At 36.0% G+C, this 21239-nt stretch overlaps 2 protein-coding genes across 4 annotated transcripts; one reads left to right on the top strand and one right to left on the bottom strand.

The window, feature by feature from the left end:
• Positions 1–415: 415 nt before the first annotated feature.
• Positions 416–1027, bottom strand: LOC127150740 (uncharacterized). Its single transcript, XM_051089304.1, has 2 exons — positions 976–1027; positions 416–894 (listed from the first exon to the last, which is right to left on the bottom strand). Exon 2 carries the CDS (start codon positions 886–888, stop codon positions 547–549), a length of 342 nt encoding a protein of 113 aa, XP_050945261.1. The 5' UTR covers positions 889–894; positions 976–1027; the 3' UTR covers positions 416–546.
• Positions 1028–12274: 11247 nt separating this feature from the next.
• LOC103500041 (pentatricopeptide repeat-containing protein At1g76280) lies at positions 12275–20666 on the top strand. Of its 3 annotated transcripts, XM_008463225.3 has the most exons (14): positions 12277–12904; positions 12981–13041; positions 13394–13451; positions 13721–13911; positions 14694–14801; positions 14900–15082; positions 15568–16056; positions 16424–16519; positions 16676–16849; positions 17519–17746; positions 18475–18618; positions 18709–18897; positions 19760–19879; positions 20075–20666. In XM_008463225.3, the coding sequence occupies exons 1-14, from the start codon at positions 12897–12899 to the stop codon at positions 20477–20479; spliced, it is 2454 nt and encodes an 817-aa protein (XP_008461447.1). In that variant the 5' UTR covers positions 12277–12896; the 3' UTR covers positions 20480–20666. The 3 variants fall into 3 exon arrangements, with proteins under 3 accessions (XP_016902708.1, XP_008461447.1, XP_008461448.1); XM_017047219.2 differs by lacking the exons at positions 19760–19879; positions 20075–20666 and adding an exon at positions 19042–19740 and having other exon boundaries at positions 12275–12904; XM_008463226.3 differs by lacking the exon at positions 12277–12904 and having other exon boundaries at positions 12976–13041; positions 13716–13911.
• The last annotated feature ends 573 nt before the right edge of the window (positions 20667–21239 follow it).

The following is a 21239-nucleotide window of genomic DNA, read 5'->3' on the forward strand; positions in this document are numbered from 1 at the left end:
TTGGAAAGAACGTCGGGAGAAATGCGTCGCGAGAGGCTTTCCCGACGCCGTACCAACTCGGCGTCAGGAAAACCTTATTCCCGATGCCGTCTATGCCGACGCATCTCCCGGCGTCGGGAAAACCTGTTTTCCGACGTTTGTTTCCCGATGTAATGAACGTCGGGAAATCTTTTTTATATATTTTTTTAAATATTTTATTTTTACTTTTTTCCTTATAATATTTTGCTCAAACATTCACAATGATGTTCGGATTGCTCAAAAAAATTTCGCGACGTTTTGGATTAAATTAAAATAAATTAATAAATATACAAACACAAATTAAAAAATAGAATTAAAATTAATAATACGAATAAGTTGACTACAACAAAATATAGTTCTCAAAATAGAAAAAACATAAACATAATGAAAAATCTCCCAACGAGGTGCGTATGCGCGTCATTCTACACCTTCGATCCTAAAAATGGTACAAAAATAACTAAGTTTAATACATAATCATATATTGCAAAAACTTAAGAATAATAGAGACATATACGACGTACCGCAGAGCTAGGGATCATGTGGTGGTCCCTGTTGTGCACGAGTTAGGTCTTCAATCATCTTTTTCATAGATTCCACTAGTGAAGCTAATGCTTGGTGATTTCTATCTTGTACTTCAATCCGTTCCAAAGCTTCATGGAGTTTAGCTTGTAATTCAATCTCTTTTTGTGTGGACTGCGAATAAGATGTCGACGAACTGCTTGCACTTGCCGTTCTGCGGGCCTTTGGCTTGGGTCCCCAACCAAGGCCTTTTGAGTAGCCTTGTCGTCTACTCAACACCTGATCGCATATCTCATCCTCAGAGAGTGGCTGACTACCCTCTGGGGTAGGCTGGGATTGGAGTTCCAGCATTTGATTCTGCAACAAATTTAAAAATTATGTTAGGTAACGCGCAAAAATATATAATAAAAGTGGATAATTAATAAGGGTATAATTTACATGCGCATCCTCGGCGGTCTGCGACACGAATGTCCCAGCTCGAACGTGTGTTTCCCGAAACAATTCCACACGATCAACCGGCTGCCTTCTTCTTTCAGCGAGCTCATACTGTCTTGGACCCGCTACTATGATTGCAAGGCTGCTTCTGTCTAGCAGCCTTGTTTGTCCGTGATTGCTCCTGCATTAAAACAATTATATTGTTTATTTCTTATACATATTAAAACTTGTTATCATAATTAATCATGACAAATACCTGGAATCCACGGCTGATATAATGGTCGCAGAGGAAGTGCCAATCCTCATCACGTCCAACCAATGCGTTTGGTGGGTTGGCACGAGCCTCTTCTAGGTCGCTGTACTTTTTGAAATGTCTATGACAGTCGGCCCGGAACTCTTTAAAGGTCGTGAGCATCTGATGCTCAATAAACCTGTTCATTGCTTGATCATTGAAATCAAGCACAAACAATCGCTACACATTACAAACATAACGCATTAGATTCGTTAAAGTTAGATATATTTCAAATGAAATCATATATAAATGTGTAGTGCATTTAATTACCTGGAGGTCGCCCTTGACGACCTCAATGTATTCTCTCCCAACGTCCGCCCATTTAAGACAGCGGACGGGAAATGTCTTTCCCACGCACACGCTTATCGCCTGACTGAAGGGAACGGCGTGTGGAGAAATAGGCTTCTCCGCTCCAGGGGCGATCGTCATCGGAATGCGCCCATTTATTGCAACGTGGCGCTCTAACTCCAAGAGTCGAGACTGCGCACGTCTCCTAGGAGTCGGAGTCGTTTGTTGAGAAGAAGACCCTGCTCAATAAATAGACAATAACATATAAAGTTAGAAACCCCTACATGAAATATTTGTAAGTTAAAAATGAAGAAAATTCTTAGACTCACCCGTATTGTCGCCCACAGATGACGACCCTCCCGCAATGTTATCTAAATCCTCCTCAAACTGGAGGAACATATCGTCCGTCTCCATAAAATTTGATCGTCAATATGACATAATGACTATGGACATATAGAAAATAAACATTCAATAACCAAATACGAACACATAGCTAGAATCAAAATATATAAACTAGATATAAATATGTGCATACGTGGTTTAATTTTTCACTATAATTCCTCATCGCTTGCATGTGACAAGTGTTCATCCACATCGTCGATGAAGTCGTCAGTGACATGACGCACAACCGGTCTTTCAACGATTGTGGGATCAACGTCATTTCTGCATAGAGTGTCATTCTCGATGTGGTCATCCACTTGGTGGCTTACAACAACTTCTACTATATTAATATGGTCATTCTGAACATCCTTCACTTCTGGCACGTCCCAAATACGCTTATTTTGGATGACTTGCACAACTTTCCAATTGCTACCATTTTTTAGATCATCTACATAAAAAACTTGATGTGCTTGAGTTGCAAGAATTACAGGTTTCTCCGCGTACCAAAAACGGGATGTGTTAAGAGATTTGTACCCTACTTCAATGTGTGTCGTTCTTTGACTTTTGTTTACGTCTGTGTCATACCACCGACACTTAAATAGCCATACATTTCTTCCCAATGGATATTGTACGTGCAACACTTCGTCCAGAACATCGTAGAAATTATTGTCTCCAGTTCCACTTGCATCGCTTTCACCAATGACCATTATTCCACTATTTTGAGTAGTACGTCGAGAATCAAGTTCAATAGTGTGAAATCTTACACCACCTACGATGCATCCATTGTAACAACGAACGTCAAAGGATGGTCCCATCGATAGTAAAAAGAAATCATCAGATAGGTTTGCAGACTGACGCAGTTCTAACACCTGTGCTCGAAACCATTCAGGGAATGCTCGTTCATGTATTTTATACAAATCCATAGAATTTTGAGCATGTCGACGTTGGAGCCTCAAATGTTTCCTAATAGAGATGAGTTTAATTTCTGTAAGAATAATATATAACAAATATTTAAAAATTACAAAGATGATGAATATGCTTACTTGCGATACTCTGATATTTCGTCAGCGTTATTCAGTATGTACCAATGGAAGAGTCGTTTCTCTTCCTCTGATATAGCACGAACACTTGATGCACCTAAGGGTCGTACTTTCTGCTTGAAAATTTCAAAGTCACCAATTACCTCGTTCTCTACAATGGTATCATCATTTCGCTCATCTCTTGTGAATCGAGTCTCTATACCACGTAGGTAACTTGAACAAAAGGTGCTAGATTCATTCATGACATAGCCTTCTGCAATTGACCCCTCCACGTGCTTTGTTTCTAACATACTGCGTTAACATTCGTAGACTTCTTTCAATCGGATACATCCAACTATAAGAAACCGGACCAGTAATCTTCGTTTCATATAGTAAGTGAACGACAAGGTGGACCATAACGCTAAAAAAGGCAGGTGGAAATATTCTTTCCAACTTACAAAGTATGATTATGATATCTACTTGCAATCTGTCTAGATCACTTACTCTTATCGTTCGGGCGCACAAGTCACGGAAAAAATTACATAATTCGGTTATAGCAGTGTATACGTTCTTCGGTAAGAATGCTCGAATACCAATTGGTAGCAGTCGATGTAATAAAACATGACAATCATGCGTTTTTAGTTCTGATATTTTCCCCTCTCTTTCATGCACACATCTCGATATATTGGAAACAAATCCATCAGCAAACTTAACTGATTTCAGAAACTTACAAAACTCTACTCGTTCACTGGTAGTCAACGTGTAGCTCGCATGTGGCTTCACCAATCGATTACCCACTTCTACAAGATGTAAATCTTTTCTTATCTTCAGATCTTGTAAGTCCAACCGAGCATTCGTGGTATCCTTCGTTTTCCCTTCGATGTTCAATAACGTACCAATCAAATTATCACAAACATTCTTCTCAATGAGCATTACATCAAGTTTGTGACGTAACAAAAGTCTCGACCAATAAGGAAGATTGAAAAAAATACTTTTCTTCGTCCAATTAAGAGCTCTCTTTTTTTTCTTATCCTGTATTGAAGGATGTTTACTCATAACTGGAAACTCCAACTGATCTAGTTGTTCTAATATTTCATCCCCATTCATCACCATAGGAGGAGCCTTGCGCTCTACCTTTCCATCGTGTAGCCTACTTCTACGCCACACGTGATTCTGTGGAAGATAGCGTCTATGTCCCATGAAAGATATTCTACCTCGTATCTCGAAGGACGATCTATCACCCATGCATATAGGACATGCCTGATACCCCTTCGTACTCCACCCTGATAGGTCACCATACGCCGGGAAGTCATTAATCGTCCACAACAAGGCTGCGTATAGCTGAAAGAACTGACTTGTAAGAGAGTCATACGTACGCACCTCAAAAGTCCATAAGTCTTTCAATTCCTCAATCAATGGTTGGAGATACACATCAATTTCCCTACCAGAAGATTTAGGACCGGGTATGAGCAGTGACATAAAGAAATTTGTCTCTTTCATGCATTTCCATGGTGGCAAATTGTAAGGAAGTAACACAACAGGCCACATACTGTACGAGGTACTCATTTGACCAAATGGGTTAAACCCATCTGAAGCCAAGCCCAAACGCACGTTTCGTGGATCAGAAGCAAAATCAGGAAATTCAGAATCAAAGTGCTTCCACCCCTCTGCATCAGCTGGATGTCTCAAGACATCATCTATTTCAACACGTTTTTCCCTATGCCATCTCATGTCAGCAGACCCTTCCTGCGAAATTTTTTTCCCTCTATTATGATTAACCTTGTACCTATCCTCACCACATGTAGGACAATGTTACAAATCAGCAAACTCTTTTCAATACAATACACAGTCATACTTGCACGCATGAATAGTCTCGTATCCCAAGCCCAAGTCACGAAGTTTTCGTTTTGCTTCATAAAATGAACTAGGAATAGTACTATTACACATTGGAAACGCTGCTCTTAAAAGTTCTAACAACATGTCGAACGACTTGTTACTCCAACCATTTAGAACTTTCACATGCATCAACTTAACCAAAAAATTCAACGACGAAAATTTAGAACAACCGGGGTACAAACTCATTATGTGATTGATTCAATAAGTCCTGAAATATATTATTTGTTGTATCTTCATCTATATTTACCCCAACATTCATCGCCATTTCATCTTCCAAACGAAATTCCTCTATTTCCTCTTCATGTTCAATAGGGGCTTGTAAATCATTTAGCATACCAAAGATATCACCTTCTTCATTAAATTGTGTACTACTAGTTCCTTCATTAAAAGGATTACTACTAGTTCCTTCCTCAAAGTTTTCTGTACCTCTATAGCTTAATGACTCTTCATGATACACCCATTCTGTGTAGTAGGGGGATATTCCAATAGTCAGCAGATGTCGTTCCACACCCTCTAATGAGTTCCAATTTAAATTCAAACATCTCTTGCATGGACACCTCAATCGTCCGTAAGCATCAACGTGAAATTTGGCAAATTCTAAAAATTGGGTCACTCCATGTCTACACTCAAGGGATAACTTATTTCTAAGTTCCATCCAACCCTTATCCATCGTTTAAGTCCCTAAAACATAAATAGGTTTGATTAGAAACATATGCCTCTCACTCTCTCACATCCATAACTTACTCCCCTGAATTTTCACTATTTTTCAATAACTAAGTTCAAACTATAGATGCTACCATAACTGTAGGATAACCAACACAACCTAATTATTAACAACAAAATACTTCAAAATATCTTCGCATCCTACAAACCCCTCCAAACTACAGAGGCTACCATAACTGCAGGATAGCCAACCCAACCTAATTATTAACAACAAAATACTTCAATCTATCCTACTACCACCTCTTGAAACCAGCAAATTGATCAAAACAAAAAAGGTTACCATAACTGAAGGATAACCATCCCAAACATAAACAAATTCAAAACAAAAAAGCGGATAGCCATCTCAAATCAACAATAAAAATATTTAACACAAACAGGCTACCATAACTGCAGGATAGCCAAAATAAATCTTAACACACATATTACATTCCCAATTCAATTTAACTATTAACTCCCCCCCTCTCCCCTCCAATTTCAATTTTCAATTCAACTATAAATCCCCCCCCCCCCCCCAATTTCAATTTTCAATTTAACTTAAACCCCCTCCCTCCAATTCAATTTTAAATTTAACTATACATCCCCCCTCCCCTCCAATTTCAATTTTCAATTCAAATATAAACCCCCCTCCCAATTCAATTTTCAATTTAACAATAAACCCCCTCCCCCAATTCAACCCCCATTCAATTTTCATTTAACTATAAAATCCCCCCTCAATTCAATTTTCTAAAACAAAAATCCTAAACCATTCAAATTTCAAATTTCAATTTCAATTCAACCACAAATTACACACACTCTATACAAAAATACATTTAACAAACAAAAATCTATTCCAAAAGAAAATCCTAAACTAATTTTCATAAAAAAAACCCTAAACTAATTTTCATAAAAAAAACCCTAAAACATAAACTTAAACTAAATAAATTTTCATATTTCACTTACCTAAAGTAGCAGACGACGGCGAGGGACAACGGCGAGGGAGGGCGGCGACGGACGGTGGCGGAACAACGGCAGAACAACAGTAACAATCGCGACGACTTCTTCTCCTTTCTTTTTCTCCTCTCGGTTTCGGTTCTGTAATTTACACAACTGAAACGAATTTAAAGGGGATTTCCCGACGCAGTGACGTGGCGTCGGGAAATCCCTCAAAATGCATCGGGAAAAGGGGAATTCCCGATGCTCATTAAACCCTTTTTCCAACATTTCATGCGGCGTCGGGAAAAACCCCTATTCCCGATGCCGCTCCCGACGCACTGTTCACAGCGTCGGAAATAGTTCGTTTTTTAAAATTAATTTACCCTTTTCCCGACGTATTTTTTCCGACGCTTTGTGGTGCGTTGGGAAAGATTGTTTTCCCGACGCATCTCCCGACGCGTTGTTGACGGCGTCGGGAAAGCCCTTATTCCCGATGTTCTTTATGCCGACGTACTTTTCGACGTCGGGAATGCTCCATTTTCTTGTAGTGATGGGGAGAAACCTAAAATATTTGGTGGTGTTGGATTTCAAACGTTGGCAACAAAAATGTTGTTCTATCTCACCACCTTAAATTTGGCAAAATTTCTCAAAGAGAATGCTCACATTTTACCTGAGGGAGAAACTGACAAAGAAAAGCAAATTGCATTTGATGCATGGAAAATATCTTTGCAAGAATTACATCTTGAATAGGTTGACAACATATTATATAATGTGTATAGTGCTGTTGATTCAATAAAAAATCTCTGAAATTTACTAGAGAAGAAGTACAAAACTGAAGTTGCTAGTTTAAAGAAATTTATTATCGGCAAATTTCTGGATTACAAAATTATGGATTTCAGGACAATAATCAGTCATGCCCAGAAAATCCAAGTAATTTTACATGATATACATGCTAAAGTACGACCTTGAGTGAATCTTTTCAGATTGCAACAATAATTGAAAAATTGCCACTCATGGAGGAATTTAAAAAACTATCCCAAACATAAACGCAAAGAGATAAAACTTGAGAACTTATGGTTCGACTTGGGATTGAAGAGAATAATTGAAAGGTGGAAAAGTGTATCATGGATAGTGCAAATTGATCCCAAAGCCAACATTGTGGAAAATAAATCACAATGTAACAAAAAAAAAAAGTTTTCTGGTGAAGGTTCGAGTAAAACACAACGATTCACAAAAATGTTCAATGACAAGTGCTACAATTGCAACAAAATGGACATCAATCTAAGGATTGTTGTAAGCCAAGAATTTTCAGTGCAAAAATGTCCATGCTCATATCACAGAAATTGATGAAATATTAGATGATATTGCAAATATTGATCTTTGTGCAGTCATTTGATAATGCAACATAGTGGAAAACTCCAAGAAATGGTGGGAAGACACTAGTGCTACTCGTCATATTTGTGCCAACAAAAATATGTTCACATCATATGTGTCAGTCTTTATTGGAGAACAATTATTTATGGGTAACTCTTCTAACGTCAAAGGTTGAGGGACATGGAAAAGTGATCCTTAAACTGACTTCTGGCAAGGAACTCACTCTCAACAATGTGCTTCATGTTCCTGACATTTGCAAGAATTTAGTTTTTGGTTCATTGCTTAGCAAGAATGGTTTTGAGTTGGTATATTTGTATCTGATAAGTTTGTACTTTTCAAGAATGATATGTATATTGGAAAGAGTTATCTGAGTGATGGTCAGTTTAATTTAAATGTACTCACAGTTGTACTCAAAAGAATAGTATTAATAATAAAATATCTACTTTTGTTAATATCATTAAGTCATTTATTTGGCATGGTAGACTAGAACATGTCAATTTCAATTCTTTGCGTAGGCTAATTAATATGAACTTGATTCATAAATTCTACTTTGATGCAAATCATAGATGTGAGGTATGTGTGGAATCCAAAATGACCAAAGAACATTTTCATTCAACTGAGAGAATTACTAAACCTTTAGAGTTAATTCACAGTGATATATTGTGACTTGAAACTTGTGCAAACTAGAGGAGGGAAAAAATAGATATTGTCACGTTTATCTGCGGAGAAGCCAAGGTGAGACATTTGAAATGTCTAAGCTTTATAAAAATGAGGTTGAAAATCAACTAAGCATAAAAAATAAGGGAATAAGAAGTGATTGAGGTGGTGAATATGGTCCTCTTTTAAAACAATTTTGTTTAAAACATGGAATTATTCACCAAACTACTACTCCTTATTCACCTCAATCAAATGGAATTGCTAAACAAAAAAATTGAACACTTAAGGAAATGATGAACACATTGCTTATAAGTTCATGTTTAGCCCAAAATTTGTAGGGAGAAGCTTTGTTAACAACAAATTACTTATTATATAGAATATCTCATAAGAAGTCATAACGTATTCTTTATAAAAAAATAGAAAGAAAGAAAACTTTCATACAAATTCTTAAAAGCGTGGGGTGCCTAGCAAAAGTTGTAGTACCTAAACCTAAAATAGTGAAAATATGACAAAAAACTATTGATTGCATATTCATTGCTTGCGCAACAGTTGTGCATATCGATTTCTAGTTCATAAAACAGATATTTTCAGATATACATGTTAATACAATCATGGAATCAAGGAATGCGACATTTTTTTAGAATGTTTTTCCACACAAAATGTCTTGTGAAGCATGGTTACAAAAACATTCTCTTGATGCTATAACGAGCGAATCTCACAATAGATCAAAGTTGAGTTAAACAAGGATGAGAAACTTAGATGAAGTAAAAGGATGAGGATCTCAAAATCATTTAGGCTTGATTTTTTAACATATTTGTTAGAAAATGAACCTCAAACATTTAAAGAGGACATGTCCTTTTTAGAAGCTCCATATTGGAAAGAGACTGTGAATAGTGAAATTGAGTCCATTATGCATAACCATGCTTGAGAATTAGTTGATATTCCATTAAGGTACCACTTGGTTGCAAATGGATTTTTAAATGAAAAAAATAAAGACCGATGGGTCTATATATAAATATAAGGTGAGACTTGTTGCCAAAGGTTGCAAATGGATGTCAAAATGGCCTTTCTAAATGGTGAGTTAGATTAAGAGATACAACATGAAGGGTTAGTTTTTCCCGGTCAAGAAATAAAAATTTGCAAATTAATAAGGTCTCTCTATAGACTAAAACAAGCACTAAAACAATGACATGAAAATTCGACAGTGTAATGCTGGCAAACGAGTTTAAAATTAACGAATGTAAAAAATGTGTATATGTTAAAAGTAATGAGGATAGTCATTGATGGAACAAGGAACACACAAAGCAAAAAAAAAAAAGATCTAATTTACCATAATTGCAACTAAACAATTTATAGTTAACACAAAACTACCCTAATTAAAACAAAATTAGGTTTAAGGGAAACCTACCTTCGTAGCTTCCCGATTCCTTGATATCTCCTCACAAACACGAACCTGAGACCACCACTAGAGTTTACTTGCTATTCTCTAGACTTAGAACCAGGTTGTGGGACCCGTTAAGTGAAGGAAATTTGGAGAGCATGATGGAAATTGGAAGGTGGGATTTAGGTTTCTGATTTGGGAGAGAAATAATTTTGAGATAATTTTATAAATCAAGAATTACAAATTTTGACAAAATTTTTTTAAAACAAATAAATTGAAAAATATTTATAACCTAACTACATGCAAAATTGCATGTAATTAATTGGCTAAATCTCAACACCAACATTCCACTAACCATCAGTAGAATTTAGTGGGCTAGGTGTTTATATCTCATGTAGTCTCTTATCGCACTAAGTGTTAGTGGGATAATCCTACAAAATGTTGATTTTTTCCACTAACTTTAGTCCAAGGCAATATGGTTAACCATTCAAATCAAAGTCTAACTTTGACTTTTTCAAGTCAAAAGTCAACATTTGGACTTTTTACCATTTTGTCTGTCTTGACTAATTTTGACCATTTGAGCATGAATTCTTATTCATTTTTCTGAAATTAAAATTATATTTGAATAAAAAGCCGATCAAAATTGGACATTTCAAAGTCAAAAAGTCAACATTTTGACTTTTTACAACTTTGATCATTTTCATGAATTCTGATCTTCTAAATATGAATTTCTATTCATATTTTTAATATTTAAATCACAGTTAAACATAAAACTCTATCTCAAACTTATAACCAACAATTATATGACATATATTATTTTTTCGATTTCTCTCATTACTTAATTCGAATAATTGGAATTATTCAAACATATTGTTCTCAGTTTATTCCAGGTGAGCTAGCAGGAGAACCTAATGGACCTATAGAACATGGGCTCCAATGAACCAAGTTTAACTAACTCTTTTAGACCAGTTAATCAACATTCGTTAACAAATAGGTCATTCAACTAAAGTCTTGTAGTTGCTCTCCCCTTACTATAAAGCGCGCCACATCCATAATCTCCTCAGAATAAGACGCCCAACTAGCTTATTCATATATTATAGATTGTATGGGTTATATACTCGAACTTGAACCACGTTTATGTCTCTACATAAAGTTCAAGTTCTACACTAAATAACCTTAGGACCTTAGTTTATTGGATTCAAGATTATCATATTCAACTTTCACTAATAAGTCCTTAATAACCACTTTATTGAATATAATATAATTTTAAACTACAACCATAAGAGAATAACTCATATGAGTACAATAAACATATGAATACAATAAACTAGGGCATACACCTAAACATTCTCCCACTTGTCCTAGTGGTACTTTGTTGACCTAAACTATTGAGGTGGCCTTCAAACACTTTAGCCGTAAAGGACTTTGTAAACCAAACGCCATGATTTGCTCAACAAGTATTAGGATTATTACAATGTCACCATAGTGTACAATTACCCGAATAAGATAGTACAATTTTACTTGTTGCTTCTTTATGCTACTGCTCCTCCATTTAGAGTGAATATTGATTCCGATGTAGACTTTCTATCATCTTTAGCAATTAAAAATCAATGTATCCAGTAAGGATCAGATCCTTAGCACTATACACAAGCACGCAGTCTTTTGATTTCCTAAACTATTTTAGGATATTCTTAACGACGATCCATTCCTTTTAAGTAGCCAATTTCAAGTCTAGTACATAACATTGCATACAATAAACTCCCAACAATGGAAGTAAAGGGAATATGTTTTTTATCCCTAACTTATTGAGGTGTCTTAGGACATGACATTTGAATTCCATATCTCTAATGCAACAGACTCTTTTAGAATTCTGCATTTTATATCTAGATAATATTTTGTCTATATAAGATGCTTAAGACATGACTAGTATTATGTTTTTGTGGTTTCGAACAATTTGTATCTTGAGAACACATTGTGTATTTCCAAATCATTTATTTGAAATTGTGTAGTTAACCATTACTAGACGTCGGTTAGATAATCTCAGTTTATTTCAAAAAACTAAACTTGGAAAACAAGAGTGTGGTTTCTACCTTTGTTTAGTTTAGGTAGAACACAGAAATATAGACGCACTCCCTAGGAAGATAACCAAAACTAAAATTGAAAGTATCAAAATTTTGAAACAAGAGAAGATGAACATCCTTAAAAATGGAATCCCACTTAAGAGAAAGCATGGAGTATATAAATATTAGTGAATCAATCTCAGATTGATATTGCTCCTCCCAATACACAAACCTGAACCAAACCAAAAAACCGGTACGAACCGGATCGGCCGACCCACTTACACCGTAGTGCTATTAGGTTCCCTACCTTTCCACTCTTCCTTCTTGTATTTTCCAGCTTTCTTTACTCGCATTCTCATCTCAGCTCTCTCAGTCGCCATCCGCCCCCGTCCCAGGTCTCATTCGCTGTCCATACCGATATTTCTGGATTTCAAACGGTCATCTTCTTCTTTCTTTGAGTTTTGTGGCTACTTCTTCCTTTTGCGACCGTGGATTTTGGGCTTTTATTGGGTGATTGCACACCGTCCAGCTCCACCTTTATCTATCTCTGTTCTGTCTCCTTAAGAATCAAGTCGTGTGATTGTTAGATTCCCAATTCCACTCGAACATCTATTCGCCATATCCGGCCTCAATTTTTTCGGACCATATAGACAAATGGGAAATGGGTTTGGGTTAAAATGGGGATACTAAGAGGAAATTAGGATGAACTTAGAGGAGGAAAACAGAATCCAGTGAAGACGATGAATGTGCAGCAACTGCCGAACAGAGGAAAGAGGGAGGAAGCCTTTAGTTTATTCTAACAGAACAAATTCTATTTCTACACCAACTGTATTCGGCTGCAGTGCAAGAATATTGCACTTATGGCGTTGTTCGCATTGCCATTTCATTTGGAACCTTGTCTTTAATAAGCTTTTGCCGCCGTCTCTGCTGGGAAGGCAACAATGCACAGGCAAGTAAAATTCTTTCCGGGTCATGGTAGCAGTTATAGATGCCGTAACCTCATTTCTCCTCTGCATTTTCCTCAGGGCAAGCTTTCGTTTGGGATCAATAGCTGACTCGATATATAGATTCAAGCCGCACGAACTTGTAAGCATCTTTAGTTCGGAAGTACCAAGTATGGCTGGATTTTATAAATTTGAATTTGTTATCTTGAAAGACAAAGAAAAGATGTAGGGAGCTCACTTAAGAGGCTATCTGATTCAGTTAATGCGTAATTTTTCTTTGAAGAATTGCTAAACATGGCAGTTGTTCAATGAACTTATATTTGGTTTAGCATTTGTGCAAAATATTTATTGATAAGTGGCCATCATGGTTTCAACTAAATGCATAGGGTCGAGTAGTTGTCTCATGAGATTAGTTCTTGCTTCAAAACTCGCAATATAGGAATTCCTGTTGAATTTTATGAGTTGTTATTTATTCTCCTTGCTACTATCAACAGGTGCGAAAACAGGATGCAAGCAAATTGGTATTCCATCGGGCGCTTCTCATCTCCAAGGGTAATCGATTGAAAATAAGTTGTTTGGATATTTCATGTGTTTCAAAATGCGTGATTCAATTGTTTTTCTTTGGCATAGTAAATGTAAATTGGTCTTATTTCATCTGTTTACAAATTACAACTTTGGAAAATAGGTTGTTAATAGGCTATGTTTTCTGGCAAAACATGCAGTTAAATTTCTTGTACGACATGAATATATGAATCATAATGGCGTATTTTTTTGAAATCTTCAACTCATGTGGAAAATGACATATTAATGTTTCAGTGTAGGTAGTGAAATTTGGGGAAATGGAGCAGAGTCAACTGCATTCATGCAAATACAGATCGTCGATGCACTTCGTCTGGGTGATAGAAGTAAGGCATCCAACCTGCTTATGGTTCTTGGCCAGGAAAAGTGCTCTTTAACTGCAGATAATTTTGTTCGCATTTTGAGCTACTGTGCAAAATCCCCTGATCCGCTGGTAGGTTTTTTGTTCTTTGTTAGCCTCTATTGCATCTCATGTTATTACTATTATTTTAAATTTATGGGTGTATATTTATGCATTATGATTCAGCTAGAAACGGATTATGCTAGCTGGCATTTACCCATTTCAGTGGCTAGACCAGTGAAAAAATGCGTTATTTGCGACTGCGGGCATTGCGTTGTAATTTTACTGTACACACCTGTGAACATTGAATCATAATGTCCCAACAAAACATCACAAAGTCACTAGAATCACATAAACACATAAAATGTTTGGAAGAAGTTAAATGCTTCTTATTGATACTAGTAGAAGGTGGCTATAAATGGGAGCTAAAGCTCAGTATTCATAAGACATCTTTTATTCACCAATTTCCTTGATGATACCTGTCTAGTTTTGTCCTCTCTCTTCATCACTCTGCCACCACAACTAACTCACTCTCCACCTTGAAACTAGGAAATGAACCTCCTTCTAACCATGAGTAACTAATATTATAGTTTTCAATTTAGTCATTGTGTTTCTCTATCTATGGTTTCACTCCCCTCAAATGAGTAAAATTGATTGGGGTTGAATTTAAAATAATAATGCTGTCATTTTGCATCTATCTAAGAATGTAAAAAATAATTTGGTTGTGACCTGCTTGCATTTCACTTGCATGTCTTATACTAGCGTGGGAACACTAATGATGACAGCCTTATTACTTCCTATAAACTGATGAGTGTGCTGAAGCCTAAGGCTATATATATATATATATATTTATTTATTTATTTATTTTCTTGCAGTTTGTCATGGAGACTTGGAAAATAATGGAAGAAAGAGGAATTTTTCTAAATAACACATGCTCCTTACTTATGATAGAAGCACTCTGTAAAGGGGGTTACTTGGATGAGGTATAAACATATTATCTACACTGAGGTTGTATGCAATCTTTTGGCCACACGTCCAGTTGTAGTAATAACAATAATTTTCTCCTGTTGTAATGATACAGGCATTTGGTCTTATAAATTTCCTAGCAGAAAGTCATGTAATGTTCCCTGTTCTGCCTGTGTACAATTGTTTCTTGAGAGCCTGTGCCATAAGACAAAGTACGGTTCATGCTAGTCAATGTTTGGATCTTATGGATCACAGAATGGTTGGGAAGAATGAAGCTACATATTCTGAGCTACTCAAGGTCTGCAAGGAGCCCGATTCCTTATCAGTTTTATAAACATTATTTCAAGATTTCTTTCGAACTGGTGATCATCATGATGATACTTGGAAGTTCTCTTATGCATATTATTTCTACACCAAAATTGGATCAGTCATAGGCATCTCACTGTCAATCTTATTGGTAAAAATAAATTAAAATTTGATGGAGATATGGTTCTAAATTTTGAAGTGTATACTTAACATTCCATGCACTTTTGTTTAGCATGATAAGAACATATTGATTCACGAAGTGTAGTACTTTTACACAATAAAGTGGATCGTGGGGTAGGTTCTAGTAGTCATTGATCTCTTCTAAACACTCTCCTGTTTCAATTGCATGAGGCTTTTTGACAGGAAGGTTCTGTTTTAAGAGAATTATTATATCATATATGTACCTATAAGTTAAGATGACCATCCTTTAAAACATATATGTAATGAATGAATACTAATCTTTCGTTTTTCAATCAGCTTGCAGTTTGTCAGGAAAACTCGTCTTCTGTGCATGAAATCTGGACAGACTTTGTAAAAAACTACAGTCCAAGTGTTTCATCGCTGAGGAAGTTTATATGGTCTTTCGCAAGGCTGGGAGACCTGACATCTGCATATACTGCACTGCAAAAGATGGTGGCTTTGGCTACTGGAGCCACAGGAAGAAAGTTACAATCTTTGGACATTCCTATACCTTTAAGAACTGAATTTTATCATAATAATTTTAATTTTGAGGAAAAAGAACCCTCTATTGATGAGTTCTTCTGTAAGAAAATGGTCCCCTGGAATGGTGACGTAGGGGGGATTTCTGTTAATGATATGAAATGTGGAGAAACTGGTCCATTAACTGTGCCAAACAATCACAGAAGCAGTTTTGTAAGGAAGGTTTTGAGATGGTCTTCCAATGATGTGATGCGTTCATGCTCTCTTGCTGGGAACTGTGGTCTTGCAGAGCAGCTAATGCAACAGGTCTTATTTCTTTCCTTCGAGATCATTTTTATTTAATGGTATAGTCAATTGGTACAAGAAATCTTGAATTGAGATAATATCTTTCATAATGTTATCTCTTGTTACCAAAAACTTTTACTTTTATGAACGTGTAATATAATATATATATGTGTGTGTGTGTATATATATTCATTAGATAATGGGTTTCAAATGCTTCTTAAATAGTTGCCACTTTAAGTTATTTGGATTTTCTTGTTCTTGCTCAGATTGCATCATAGGTGAAATAATTTTTGTTATTTTATACGTTGTACCTTGTGTTCATACTTTTACACTTTATTTAGTTCAGTATTTCATGTGTACTGACGAGACTAGGAACATGTCTTTGAAGATGCATAAACTTGGATTGCAACCGTCATCCCACACATTTGATGGTTTTGTTAGATCAGTTGTCTCAGAGAGAGGTTTCAGTGCTGGCATGGAAATAGTAAGTTATTTTGGCTTTGATTAGATTTTGATTATCATTACAAGCTAATCTTTTGCATCTATTTATTATTTGTTTCATTTTTTTAGGAGTTTTTTATTTTTATTGTGAGGCCCAATATTTACTGCTTCCTTAAACCAAAAAACCCCTCTTTTCCAGTTAAAAGTAATGCAACAGAGGGGATTGGAGCCATATGATTCAACTCTTGCTGCTGTTTCAGTAAGTTGTAGCAAGGCACTAGAACTTGATTTGGCTGAAGCTCTACTTGAACGACTTTCAGCTTGTCCTTACCCGTACCCCTTCAATGCATTTCTTTCTGCATGTGGCGTGATGGTAAGTTGACCTTTTTTTAGTAAGAAATTGGCCTACAATGGAGAAAAATGAAAGAATGTACATGGTCATACAAAAATTATGTCTACAAAAAGTCCTAAGCTACAAGAAAAACTTCATGACAAGAAGCTGATAATTACAAAATAAATCTGGTTAATAGAAGCCTGACACAAAAATCTGACACCCTTCCGATACTCCTACCAAGTCCTCTCAATCCCTCTAAAATTCATATGATTCGATTTGATTCACTCTCCAGAAAAAACCCTAAACCCTTGCCACTAGACTCTCCATTTATCTCAAAAGGGAGAATTCATTAGAATCTTCCAATTTAACAATTTTAAGGCGTAACTTCTTACTGTAATTGCTTGTTCTCAATTTCTGAGTTTAGTGAAATTACACTATTCCTTATATGCAAGCATTAAGTTTCTGACATAATTATTGTAGAAGCCCCTAAATATTTTTAATTCCAACTCATGATTTGGATTTTTCTTTTGTTTCTTCTGAACTGGGTACTAGTGCATCAACACTAGTGGATATAAATTATAAATGCAGTCAAGGTTTTGCTACAAGGGAACTGCCTAATGAAAGATTTATGGTGATATCTTAGTTTATCTCCATATGTTCTATAGCACATTATTTGATCCAACTCCGATTGTGGGATCCTTATTGCAGGATCAGCCTGAACGTGCCATGCGTATGCTTGTTAAAATGAAACAAATGAAGGTGGTTCCAGATGTCAGGACCTATGAGCTTCTATATTCTTTATTTGGTAATGTGAATGCTCCATATGAGGAGGGGGACAAATTGTCACAGGTGGATGCTGCCAAAAGGATACGCATGATAGAGATGGATATGGGAAAACATGGGATACAGTATAGTCATTTCTCTATGATGAACTTGGTAAGACGACAGCTATCTTCTCTCTCCCTCTCCCCACCACAAAAGGGAATAAAATAAAGAGAGAAAAAAAAGAACTTGCAGTTGTGTTATGTATTGACTGATGATCCACATCTGACTAGAGCACATTGCAGGAAGCTGTCTACTTCCCTCACAAAATTTCAAGCAGAATTTGATTCTCTTTTCGAAGTTTCTTTTATTTGTTACTTGCACTAATTTTTAATTTGTTTAGCACTGTGAGGGAAGTGGATATGGTCATGTTTCAATTGGAGAATTGTTTAACATTTAGGAAAAGGTTTTGATGAACGATGATGGATAAATCTGATTTTATGTTTTTTCAGATCCCATTTAATGCTGTGGTAGTACCATCACTATTTTTGTTGTACGTAGTCCTGATTATGTGTACTAGCTAAGAGAAATGACACAAATAAAACGTAAGTCTATGGCTGAAGAAATTGTTGTGGTTACCTTAGCCCTTCGAAGTACAATCATTAGCATTTAGCATTTAGCAGTTAGCAGTTAGCACTACTACGTAGCTAGAAAATAATTAAATTCACTCAAATTTATTGGGTGCACGGGTGCACCATGCAGATCAAATTGTTTTTACTTTTTTACTTTAATTGTTAAATATTTCATACTTCAACCATGGCAAGTTTAAGAATTATGTTCCTTCACTGCTTATGGAAATATTGTGGTTTCTATTTTAACTCTGAGCCCATTCGTTCCTTTAGTTGAAAGCTCTAGGTGCAGAGGGGATGAAGAAGGAGGTTCTTCAGTATTTAAATTTGGCAGAGAACCTCTTCTATTACAATAACACTAGTCTGGGGATGCCTGTTTACAACACGGTGTTGCATTTTTTGGTTGATTCCAAGGAAGTAAGTCATTGTGGTCATGCACTCTTTTCTGTTAAGTTATAGAGTTTCTCATTTGTGTTAAACAGATAGTTCTGTTCCATATTTTTGCAGATTTACATGGCAATAGAATTATTCAATAATATGAAGAATTCTGGTTTCTTTCCGGATGCTGCAACGTTTGAGATCATGTTAGACTGTTGTAGTGTGATGGGATGCTTGAAATCAGCTTTTGCTCTTCTCTCCTTGATGATTCGCTCAGGGTTTTGTCCACAGATATTAACTTATACGAGCCTAGTAAAGGTACCCAATGAATTTCTTACTGGTAGGCATAGATACATTACTACATAGCATTTATACTTCTAAAGCGTCCATATTGAGTTAACAGATCGTGGGCTTTTGATGAAATCACTTTGTGGACTATCAGCTATGCTTTCATATTTTCAGAATTATACGAGTTGTGAACTTGAATGTTTGCTGATGCCCTCATACACAAGTCTGAACACAAAAAGCCATGTATTAAAGGGGAAGGCTCTGTAGAGGGAGAATTTCTATCAATGTTCTCTTTTGACAATCCTATAGTTTGGCTTATTTACAAGTCATTGTACGGTCTGACCATCCATGAAATTTTTGTTGGGCTAGTGCTACGGCATGTCGACACCCATGGTTTGACTTAATTTATTTTGTATTCACATATATTCTCTTCTCGACTCAAATAAACCATCCTAATAGCTTCGAGGTTGACCTACCGGAGGATGCCCTATTAAAATTTCCATAATATGAAATTTTTGTTGGGCTAGTGCTACGGCACGTCGACACCCATGGTTTGACTTAATTTATTTTGTATTCACATATATTCTCTTCTCGACTCAAATGAACCATCCTAATAGCTTCGAGGTTGACCTACCGGAGGATGCAATATTAAAATTTCCATAAGTTTCCATATCAATTGTTACCTATTAATACTTTCTTATTGTTAGTCTTGTCCTTTATCATTCAAAATTTAACTTTGGTTACCTTCTGATCTCCCTAGCTTTTTGCTTTTTACTTCTTTATTATTTTCATTGTATGTATCTCTTGTACTTTGAGATTTTTGCATTACTAAAGAAGTTATGTCTCCGTTAAAAAAAAAAAAAAAATTAACATTTGGATTATTCTGATGCAGATTGTGCTGGGATTTGGGAGATTTGATGATGCCTTGAACCTTTTGGATCAAGCCAGTTCAGAAGGGATTGAACTTGATGTCATTATAATGAATACAATCATGCGGAAAGCTTGTGAAAAGGTACCTCCCATGGCCTTGTGTCACACTTGGCAGTATTTGCTCTTTGTTGCTTTTACACATTTTGACATTCTTGGAAATCTTGGTGTACCTGTAAACCATCATTTATTATTGAATGCCTTTGTGATTAGTGATACATGTGCTAAACAATTTTATCTCATTGCTTTTTCTGGGTTCTTTTCTCGAAATGGATATTAGGCAAGGATCGATGTTATTGAGTTTCTCGTTGAGAAGATGAACCGTGAAAAGATCCAACCTGACCCTTCAACTTGTCATAATGTCTTCTCTGCATATGTGAACCTCGGCTATCACAGCACTGCCATGGAAGCACTGCAAGTACTGAGCATGCGTATGTTATTATGCGAAGAAGATGATGACTCTGTGACAGAATATATGGAAAACTTTGTGCTTGCAGAAGACACGGGAGCTGATTCACGTATTGCGGAATTCTTCAAATGCTCTAGAGAGTACCTGGGTTTTGCTCTCTTCAACTTGAGATGGTGTGCCATGCTGGGATATTCAGTTTGTTGTTCTCCTAATCAGAGTCCATGGGCAATGAGACTTGCAAGTTCCTATGATGGCTACAAGAATCTCATAAGATGAACAAAAATTCTGTTAAAGAACTTCTAATGAAATTGGCAAAATTATTTTTATATATTGAAATTAGGTGAGTATTTAGAAATTGAAGTCATTTAGGTTAAATGATTTATATATTGTCAATCAAATATTGCCTCAATCTTTGTGGTGCTTAAAGAACTTCAAATAAGATTGATAATTATTTTCTGGGCCATTGGAATATTAAACACTTCTGTCATAGTATTCTTAAGGGATGATTTTAATAGCTTAGAAACCAAAACAACTTGTGGCACGTCATCCTCGTTTAAATAAAATTCAAGGTCTTCTCGATTGGCAATAACGAACACCCCTACAAATGATTTCACATTATATAGACACCTTTAAGGATCAAATCATGCTCAACACGAAAACTACAAAGAAAACATTAAATATTTACTTAAAATATTCCTTGAGATTTTCGAAAAAAGCTGCAAACGCTTCATTGTTTTGAGAGAGGGAGTACCAATCACTTTTGGAAAGAGAAGTATTTTGGGAAATTCACTTTTCTTGGAATTTGTTGTGGAACACTTTAAAACTTAAAACTTCTTCAACAAGCCACTAACTACTACAATAATAAACTAACTACTACAGCAATAAATTCAAAATAATTAAAATACAACCCAAGTCCTCAATATCTTGGGCCCGAGTTCAATCGAGATCCAATCGAGATCAATAAAACGTTAGAATTATGTTTTAGATCTCAGTGGTCTCGGACCAATGCTTCACTGAGAAATTAAATCTATGAGTT

Source organism: Cucumis melo, chromosome 1 (genome assembly GCF_025177605.1).
Source record: "Cucumis melo cultivar AY chromosome 1, USDA_Cmelo_AY_1.0, whole genome shotgun sequence".
NCBI lineage: Eukaryota > Viridiplantae > Streptophyta > Magnoliopsida > Cucurbitales > Cucurbitaceae > Cucumis > Cucumis melo.